Source organism: Esox lucius, chromosome 20, assembly GCF_011004845.1.
Source record: "Esox lucius isolate fEsoLuc1 chromosome 20, fEsoLuc1.pri, whole genome shotgun sequence".
Classification (NCBI taxonomy): Eukaryota; Metazoa; Chordata; class Actinopteri; order Esociformes; family Esocidae; genus Esox; species Esox lucius.
In genome coordinates, this window is record NC_047588.1 from 17,915,852 (window position 1) to 17,926,136 (window position 10,285).

General features: G+C 41.0%; 1 protein-coding gene across 2 annotated transcripts; it reads left to right on the forward strand.

The window, feature by feature from the left end:
• Window positions 1-874: 874 nt before the first annotated feature.
• On the forward strand, window positions 875-10,032 carry nudt17 (nudix (nucleoside diphosphate linked moiety X)-type motif 17). 2 transcript variants are annotated; one of them, XM_010901250.4, is made up of 8 exons: window positions 875-1,435; window positions 1,759-1,875; window positions 2,253-2,436; window positions 2,723-2,748; window positions 2,900-2,992; window positions 3,187-3,285; window positions 3,487-3,623; window positions 8,774-10,032. In XM_010901250.4, exons 1-8 carry the CDS (start codon window positions 1,361-1,363, stop codon window positions 8,943-8,945), a joined length of 903 nt encoding a protein of 300 aa, XP_010899552.1. In that variant the 5' UTR covers window positions 875-1,360; the 3' UTR covers window positions 8,946-10,032. The 2 variants fall into 2 exon arrangements, with proteins under 2 accessions (XP_010899552.1, XP_010899553.1); XM_010901251.4 differs by lacking the exon at window positions 8,774-10,032 and adding an exon at window positions 4,436-4,730.
• Window positions 10,033-10,285: the final 253 nt, after the last annotated feature.

The following is a 10,285-nucleotide window of genomic DNA, read 5'->3' on the forward strand; positions in this document are numbered from 1 at the left end:
AACCCCGGGCCTGGCTCCAGGGTGGGGCCCCGGCTGCGCCATACCAGCAGTTTTTGAACCGCTCTTAGTCTGACCCGTCGCCCAGGACCTGTTTGCCTTGGGAGACCCTACCAGGGGCATATAGCCCCAGACAACATAGCTCCTAAGGTCACTCGGGTACTCAAACCCCTCCACAACGTTAAGGTGGCAGTTTAAATTGTATTTAAATTGTTTTAGTATATTAAATTACCACTCTATAACCTCAGTAGCCTATATTTAGTGTTTGTGTATTATTTGAAGCAATATGAAGCGTTCATTTTCAGGATGCATTGATTTATGCTTCTGCACTTGGCAGAATAATATAAACAATGTGTCCAAGTAAAATACTGCATTTTTCCCCTCAATTTGTAAATTGCATATATAATACTTAGGGAACTCACAACACTCAGAGATTTTGAACACAAAACACGCAGAGAAACTTTGAACACATAATCATAAAGTGTAGTTCATGTTTGATATTTGTTAGCAAGACATTACATTGTCCATTTTCAGTAGCTGGATTTGTATAAATAAAGTGGGCATAATCAACAATAGAATGATATGCCACTCTTGAATTTCAACTTGCCACCCCATGTAACATTTTCTAGAAACGCAACTGATTAGTGTTCTGGATAAGGGCTCTGCACTCTGTTTTCCTGTATGATAAAAACCTACATGAATAAATTAATACATTTTTGTATGTCATTTTAAATTATGTGGCAAAAAATGTTAACGTTATCAAGTCCGTATTTTCCAGTATTGCTCTATTTGTATCCGATTTTATGTAACATATTTTACTGTAATGCTTTTATTTTGAAGGGAAACAGCCGACTCCACTCATGTTGCACTATGCTAATGTTCAGTGTTAACTGCTCGGACACCAACACAAGCATAGGTGTTACTTATGTAGTAGTCAGCCAGCTATCCACCCACCTAAACTAGATCAGTGGGCAGAACAGGATTTTCGTTTATGCATGATCCACTAAGATAGCTAACAAAGGCAGAAACCGTTTTCATGTTTTTGTTAATAGGACAGTTAACTGCGGTAACTACTAGCTTGCTAGCCATTTAGAAAATACTGCTTAATGATTATAACAGTTTGCTAAAGCTAGCTTGGCTGAAATTCCTTAAAATGCAGTGGCATGTCATGGCATGCTTTAGTAGTCGTATTATCGTTTTAACAAATGTGTAGTAATATTAGCAAAACTGCACTGCTATTGTTATTGCAATCCGAATTATAATCGCTGGCTGGATTTTCGTATACATTGTTTAGTAGTTACATCAGCTAGCTAACGTTAAATGTGTCGGCTGCATTAACTTATCAATAAGGAGAATTACCACAATGGATAAGGTCAAGAAAATACTGGTTCATCTATCGAAGAATAATGTCGCCCCGCAATGTGCCCGTTTTGTGCAGGTCGGTTGTGCCTATGCTACGTAATGTTTGTTGTTACTGTATGCAAGTAAATGTCACGTGGACTTTTAACTTCGACTGAACTAATACGTTATTGTACAGTTTTACGTATTGGTAATGGCCTTAGTTGGGCCCCTGACGGGTGAAATATTTAAATATTTTCCACACATGGAAATTGCATTTCTGTTCATTTGTATGGTTTGGAAGTGTCATTTGTTGAATTAGGTCTTTATCTGTAAATAGAGATTAGAATAAAAAATAGAATACCCATATGCTAAAATAGCACTGTATTTGAATTGTATCTGAAACTATTCGTTGTGTTTTAGAGCATAACAGGGTATTTTACAGAGACTCTTGATGATGAGGTGGAGGTTAAGTGTTCTTTGGAGAACAATCGTTTTATCCTGTGTGATTGCGAGAAGGGGAGAGGAATTCCCCTAAAGGTAAGCTCAAGCTTACTCAATACATGAGAATCAGAAGTACTTTTTATTTGCTAAATACGTTTACACCTTGAAATGTCTCGAACGTCATTGGCTTGATTTTTACAAATATTGTGTGTTTGAGGTACCTTTCTATAGAGATCCAGAATTCAAGCTACTTCATCATGCTGATTGGCTAGTCTGAAATTTGGCTTGGGGGTTGTACAACACCATTTCATAACTAAACCACTTGCATCAAATCTGCAATTTGTGCAAGTATGCAAAGCATGGTGTTACATCTTCATGTTTACTGTAGTTATTGTAGTATTTGATGTGGCTTTGTGTAACTCATAGAATTTTTTTTTTGTTCACTGACAAAAACAAATATTTTGTTTTCTTAGAGGGCATCCTTTTGCCCCTTCAAGTACCTGTCTGTCGCAGAGGCAGCTGAGATCCCATTGGACGTTCAGAGCCGTGGAGTGGATGTTGGTGTTGCTATCCTTTTACAATCAGCCAATCAGAAGGTGTTGTTAACACGACGGGCGTCCAATCTCCGCATTTTTCCCAATGTCTGGGTTCCACCAGGTATGAAATAATTCTGCTAAGTGTTGTTGCATAAATCTGGTATCTTTCCCCAAAACCCCAAATGTCCCAGAAATCCTGTTTGGAGGATACTGATTTCCTAATTATTTCCTTTTGATTCTGGGAATCTTCCAATTGGATTTTCTAGGAGGGAAATTCACTTTTGTGGATGGGAAATTAAATACTGTTTTTGGAGCACCAGCAACCTTTCAATAATGATAAGGAATGCCATATAAAGAAACCTTGAGAAGATAGTTAACCTTAGTGTTGTGCTTATTTTTCTTTTCAGGTGGCCATGTGGAACTGGATGAGCGGGTAATGTTTCAACTTGCTATAATAGTAAAGCTTGATTTGATGAATGAGCTGAACATGTTTTTTTTCTTCCACTGCTAGTGTCTTGAGTGTGTTTCCTTTCAGCCTAATCCTGCTTGGCCCATGTGTTTGCCTTATGTCTTGCTTTTTTCAGCTCTTGGATGCAGGGCTGAGGGAACTGAGGGAGGAGACAGGACTGAGATTAGACCCTGGAGATGTCTCAGCTCAACTGCTGGGGCTCTGGGAGGTTGGGAACCAATGTCCTTCTATGTGGCACACCACTTCTAGGCCCTGAACTTAGTTTGTTTAATCACTGTTTTATGTAAATGCATTGAAAGATGCCTGATGGCCTCTGGTTTTCACACATACAGATTCTGATTTGTCTGGCAGCCATTTCTACTAATGTTGTCTCAAGTGTTTATTCTGTTTGTCTCTTCACAGTCAGTTTTCCCACCCATGCTGACACGAGGGATGCCACAAAGGCACCATGTAGTCACCTACATGCTCCTGAACACCTCCCTCACGCACCAGCAGCTCCAGGTGCCTACCTTTCCTGGCCTACCTTCTTGTTTGTTAGTAAAAATCAAATAGACACACAAAGACACATCAAAGAGAATGGTTCTCAGTGCAGCTAACCCAATTAGTCAAATGGTTGGTTGTTTGGTCGTGAGACTCTTCGCTGACTAATATTTTTATAGTTGAGCCTTACTTCTTGGACTCAAAACACTTTCTTTCTCCTAGGCCTCTCTACACCCAGAGTTAGCTGAAGTCAGTGGCTGTCTGTGGGTGGATGCCTCGCTGGTCAAGGCCATCGTGTCGGCCGTAGATGGAGAAGAAGATTCTGGGACACAGCTGGAAGGCCTGCCTCCTACTATAAGGTATATGATAATCACTTCCACTTTGCCATCACCTAACAATAGAATGTACTCAAAACATTAACAGACATCAAAATAAGAGATTAGTTACCATTGACCACTGTGAGAAATTCTACTTGGCTGATTTCCTTTTTACATAAAGATTGCATGCTTTCTCCCCATGCAGTATTTTTTTATTGTATGTTTTTAATATATATCTTCAGTTGTCTTTGTCTTTTATTTATTGACAGCAGGGAAAGATAGGAGAGGTTTTGGTAAAAGAGCATTGGGCTACCTCATGCAGTGTTTATAATTCTGTTTTTTAAGTGATCAATTTATGTTCTACAGAAAATATAGTTTTAATAATATATCAGTGAGACTCCTATGGCCCTTGAAATTATCAGTCTGATGGTGTGGCTGTTCTGGAACCATTTTGAAGATTTTTAGCTCCCCTGATAGGATGGTCTAGAGCCCGTTGCACATGTTTTTTTCTTGTACAGTAACAGCTCATACACCCACTTTTTTAACAATGTACAGTGTCGAAAGATACAACCCCGTTTCCCAAAAATGTGGGACGATGCGTAAAATGTAAATAAAAACCCAATCAATCAATCAAATGTATTTATAAAGCCCTTTTTAAATCAGCAGTTGTCACAAAGTGCTTTTACAAAACACCCAGCCTGAAATCCCAAGGAGCAAGCAACAACAGTTTTGTAGCACAGTGGCTAGTTAAAACTCCTGTTCTGGCTGTGCTGGGTGAACACTGTAAGAGTACAAGTTGTAATAATTAATAAATGCATGTGGGCTGAGTCCAGAGTCTATTAAACCTAATCCAGGTCAGAAGCATGACCAGACGGACAGGGACAACCCAGGAGGGAGGGGTCAGCAGAGTGGCAGCTGGAATCGTCAAGTATCTTCTTGAACGGCAGCACAACCAGGAGGACTTTGGACAGGGACAGTTTGGACAGGGACAAGGATTTACAATGGAGAAGGCGAACTGACCCTACTCCCCCGGCACAATAATATAGCAGTGTAACATTTTGGGTCAGAGACAGGGGGCTCCAATGCAATGATGTGCAAATAATCTAAACCTTATGTTCAATAGAAAATAGTACAAAGACAATATATCAAATGTTGAAACTGAGGCATTTTATTGTTTCTTGTAAAATATATTCCCACTTTGAATTTGATGCCAGCAACAAGTTTAAAAAAGGATGGAACAGAGGCAACAAAAGACTGGAGAAGTTGTGTAATGCTAAAAACTAAACATGGTGTAATATCACAGAAGAAATTAGGTCAATTTGCAACAGGTCAGTAACATGATTGGGTATTAAAAGAGAATTCCAGAGAGGATGGGTCTGGAGAAATCTCTGTATGCCAGGGACAAGGCTGAAAACCAATAATGGATGGCTGTGATCTTCGGGCCCTCCGACAGCTCTGCATTAAAAACAGAGACAATTCTGTAATGGAAATCGCTGTATGGGCTCAGGAACACTTCCAAAAATCATTGTCTGTGAACACAGTATGTTGCTGCATCCACAAATGCAAGTTAAAACTCTACCATGCAAGAAGAAACCATATAGAGTGGGGAGAACAAGTATTTGATACACTGCCGATTTTGCAGGTTTTCCTACTTACAAAGCATGTAGAGGTCTGTCATTTTTATCATAGGTACACTTCAACTGAGAGACGCAATCTAAAAAAAATTCCAGAAAATCACATTGTATGATTTTTAAATAATTCATTTGCATTTTATTGCATGACATAAGTATTTGATCACCTACTGGTGTGAACCAGGACCTCATGTCCTCAATAGTTTAAAACGGGAGGAGACTGGGAAAATTCAGAAAATGCATTCTTCATATCAACAACGATTTATAGTGGGAAAGGAGAACTGACCCAATCCCCCAGCACAATAATATAGCAGCATAAGACCTTGGAACTGAGACGGGGGGGTCCGGCGACACTGTGGCTCTACCCGGGGGAGGCCCCGGACAGGGCCCAACAGGCAGGAAATCAATCCACCCACATTGCCAGGCATCAACCAAAGGGACACCCACCAACCGCCACCACCCTGAATGAGGGCCGGGTATTGCCAGCAGAGTACAGCCCAATTGCACAAGTGCGCAATAGAGGGACAACAACAAGCCAGTGACTATTCCCCCGAAAGGCATTGAAGGAAGGGCATCCCAGTGACGATGAGAGCCCACCTGGCAAGACAGCAAGGGTGGACAGTATCAAGCCTTCCGGTTACCTTCACGCCCCCGGGTTTTGGAGCAACATATGCTGCCATCTAGACAACGCCTTTTCAGGGAATGCCTTGTTTATTTCAGCAAGACACTGCTAAACCACATTCTGCACATTAGAACAGCTTGGCTCCATCGTAAAAGAGTCATTTTGCGCATTATGAAACGGAAGATACGACAAAGGAGACACCAAACTGTTGAGCTGCTGCCATCCTGTATTAACCAAGAATGAGAATACACTGCTCAAATAAATCACAGTATAGCACCAAGTCAATTAAACTTCAGGGATATCAATCTGTCCAGTTAGGAAGCAAAAGTGATTGTAAATCAAGGTCACAAGTTTTGGTGCAAATGAAAGTGACAAGTGCACTGAAGAGGCAACAGCAAGACAACCCCCAAAAAGGGAATGGTTTTGCAGGTGGTGGCCACAGACAGTTGCTCTCTCCTGACTGATTCTTCTCTAGTTTTGAATAAATCACAGTATAGCACCAAGTCAATTAAACTTCAGGGATATCAATCTGTCCAGTTAGGAAGCAAAAGTGATTGTAAATCAAGGTCACAAGTTTTGGTGCAAATGAAAGTGACAAGTGCACTGAATTCTTCTGATTCTTCTCTAGTTTTGAATTGCTAGTGTCTTTGTCACTACTGGTAGCATGAGGCATTACCTGCAGCCCATTGTACAGGTAGTCCAGCTCCTCCAGGATGGCACATCCATACGTGCTGTCACAAGAAGGTTTGCTATGTCTCCCAGTACAGTCTCAAAAGCATGGAGGAGACAAGTGTGCATGTTTCCGACCAAATGGTCAGAACAGACTCCATGAGGGCCTGACGTCCTCTAGTGGGACCTTAGCTCACAGCCCAGCCCCGTGGCCAAGTAGCCCAGCTCTCACTTGGGGCCAAACCCCGGACTTTGGGCGGTGTTTGCGGCTTGAAGCGTTACGTGCTGTGAAAATGCCATTGACTCAATAGAAAAACGGAGTGCTGAGACCAAGACGTAGCCTGCAGAACCTATAACTACACAACATTCTCTCAGAATTCTGCCAAATCCTTCCATTAGAGGTGGATGGTTTTGAAAGAATACTTATTCAACTAAATAATGAATACACTGGCTTACAGTTGCAGTGTCACAAGTGTAGGTGGAGGAGCCAGTCGTGGGAGTTAAGCATAAATCACCGGTGTAGCCCTGGTACTGGGGTAATGCACTAGTGGAAATGCGGCATAGAAGTTTCCCTTCTGGGGCTATGTCTTAATAGCAGCAGGGGGGGCTCCTGTTCTTTATATTCTACAGATGAACAGGACTCTAGTGCCTTATTTTGGGGAGCCAAGTTAACCAAAGGCCCCGATTTAGTAACTGTCCGGGTTGATATACATCAGCCTTTGACCGGGTTGTCTGAGCAACCGACATTCTATGGTTTTATGTGCCTCCTGGAGCCATTGGTGTGCAACCTTGCAACGGTTCTTTATATGTACACTGCAGATAATAATTCTGTCACTTTTATATTCTGGAACAGAGTATAAGCTTGAACTTATACTCTGAGCAATTCTCAGGACAGTACTCTGTTGGTCTCTGGCTTGTTTTGACGATTGTTCCCGTGGATCCACAAAATTAAACTTGAAATAATCAACTGTTATACAAATGACTGAGCAGTTTCATAAATAAATTGCGAACATTTTCCATCTTCCACAATTTGGAGGGTCACACAGACCTCCATGTGCTAGCCAACGGTACCTTAACTGCTGTTATGTTCCCAGGATGAAATCCTCAGACCCATCATCAGACCGTATGCTGGTGCAGTGGGCCCTGGGTTCCTCCTGGTACAGGACAATGCCCAGCCTCATGTGGCCAGAGTGTGTAGGCAGTTCCTGGATGACAAAGGCACTGATGCCATTGACTGGCCCTCACGTTCCCCAGACCTGAATGCAATTGAGAACCTCTGGGACGTAGTATGTCATTATGTATCAGTGTATCCGCTGCCGCCAAGTAGCGCCACAGACTGTCCAGGAGCTCACAGATGCCCTGATCCAGGTCTGGGAGGAGATCCCACAGGACACCATCTGCTGTCTCTTCAGGAGCATGCCCAGACATTGTCGGGAGTACATATAGGTATGTGGGGGCCACACACTACTGAGTCACTTTATGAGTTGCTGTAATGAAATTCACGCAAGTTGGAACGGACTGTGCTTTTAATTGTTTACTTTAATTTCAATGTGAGTTTGAATCCAGCCTTCAATCAGTTGGTGATTTTGGTTTCCATTGACCATTGTTATGTCATTTTATTTCTCAACAAATTACACAATGTACAGCAAAGATTTTGATCTTTAATATATTTTGTTTGAGACCTGATGTATGATTTAAGTGTTCTCGTTATGTTTTTGAACTGTGTACATTTCACTTTCATAACTACTGCACTTGGACTTCTCAGTTCCAAAACGTATTTTTCCAAAAACAATAACATTTCTCAGTTTCAGCATTTGATATGTTGTCTTTGTAATATTTTCAATTCAATATAGGGATAAGAATGATTTGCACGTCATTGCAGTCTGGTTTTATTAGAATTTTACACAGCGTCTGTAATAAAATCAGGTTTTCTTACTGTGCTCGGCAAACTCGACTCAATAACATTGGCTCCATGTTTTTAGCCAGTAAAAACACTTGTTTTTCAAGTTTCTCTGTTTGTAGTTTTCCACTGAAAAACGTTGAATGTCAAATAGAGAAATAAAGTTATAGTCAATCCCAAACATGTCTATGTAACCAGTGTCATCATGTACCTCATTTGTAAATATGAATTTACACCAACCTATATACCCCCTGGTTGGCCCTAATAAATCTAAAACTACAGTGTCGGGTAGTGAGAAAAACATGAATGTTGTTCCCCGACTGGGTCTTTAACATGTTGCAATTTGATTTCTCTGGTGTTGGTTCTCCAGTGTGTTAGAGGTCTCCGCAGAAGGTGGACTCAGTGAATCCGTTCTGCCGTTTTCTGTTTTGTGTAATCGGGCGCCGACTAACGGAGAGGACGTGGAGCGGGTCAGCACTGGAACTAAATACGCCCTGCAGCTTTGGCTCAAGAACCTGGAGGGTCAGGGGACCCGGTGTTAGCGGTCTCCACTAGACATGAATGTCTGGCCCGAGTCCGTAGAGAATGAACTCTCTTACAGACACTCCCAAGTGTTCTTTGGGGGGGATGGAGCACCGATGTGCGAGTGGCTGTGAGTATGGGATGTTTCCCTCTCTACCGTGTCCGTTCTAACCTTGTGATGAAGGTGTCTTAGTGGAGGATGAAATCCCGTTGTGGAGTTTGCCTTAACCAGTGAAGGTTACTTAAGGTAAGCTGTCATCTTGAAGACAGGGACAGATTGCTTAATAATTGGGTCGATTTTAACAGCGACACCTTTTTTTATTTGGTTGTTTGAAGGCTTTGCATGAGCTGTCCATGGTCTTGTGTGTAGGAACAGTTTTTATTGCCAGGTTGTTAGTGATGAAATGTGATGAGCAAAGTAGATATACACTGTAAATGCTTTCATGTTAATTGTCCTTTGTTTGTGCCTTTTTAAGCCACAAGATGGCAATGCATACACATTGTTTTATGCTCATTTCAAAATGTGAAATCATGAATTATTAATAACAATGTGTAGAACTTCCCTAGTTGATTAAAGGTTAAAAAGTAATAAAATATTACTTCTCTTAATTATTTTCCTAAAATATCAAACAGTGTTACTGTACTCAGAATGTCTTTTCAACTATTGATATACAATATTTATTGCTTCTGGGCATTCAATGTTTTTTTAAAGACTACGTTTGCATATATATATATGAAGTGGTAAATGTGTTTGTACAGTGTCTCATGAATGTCTTTACCCAGCTAACACCTTCCCACGTTGCTATAACATGAAATCAAAATGGATTGAATTAAGAGTTTTTGGTACTAATCAACGCAATTTTTTTTTACAAATGTAAAAATAAAGTAATCTACAAATTGTTCTAAAGGAATTACAAATTCAAAACAGAAAGTAACTGATTGCATAAGTATTTACTTGTTTTAGTCCATATTTGGCCGCAGTTACAGCCACAAGTTTAATTGGATAAGTCTCTACCAGCTTTGCACACCTGGACACAGCATTTTTTGCAAAATTGCTCAAGCTCCCTCAAGTTGGAATGAAATAAAGACTTGCCACATTCTCAATTGGATTGAGGTCCGTCCTTTCATTAACCCACCCCAGAGCAGCTCTGAAATCCCAGGTCTCTTGTATTTCATTCCAGAATTTCTCTGTACTTTTCTATATCAATTATTCCCTCTAGGTCCTGATACGGAATAGCCTCCCCATATCATGATGCTACTCTCACCACTCTTCACAATAGAAATACATCGCTTCATGATGGACAATGTTTGGTGTTAGCTCCCTGGGTATTTTTGCATTTTGCCTAGTGTGCATATTCCA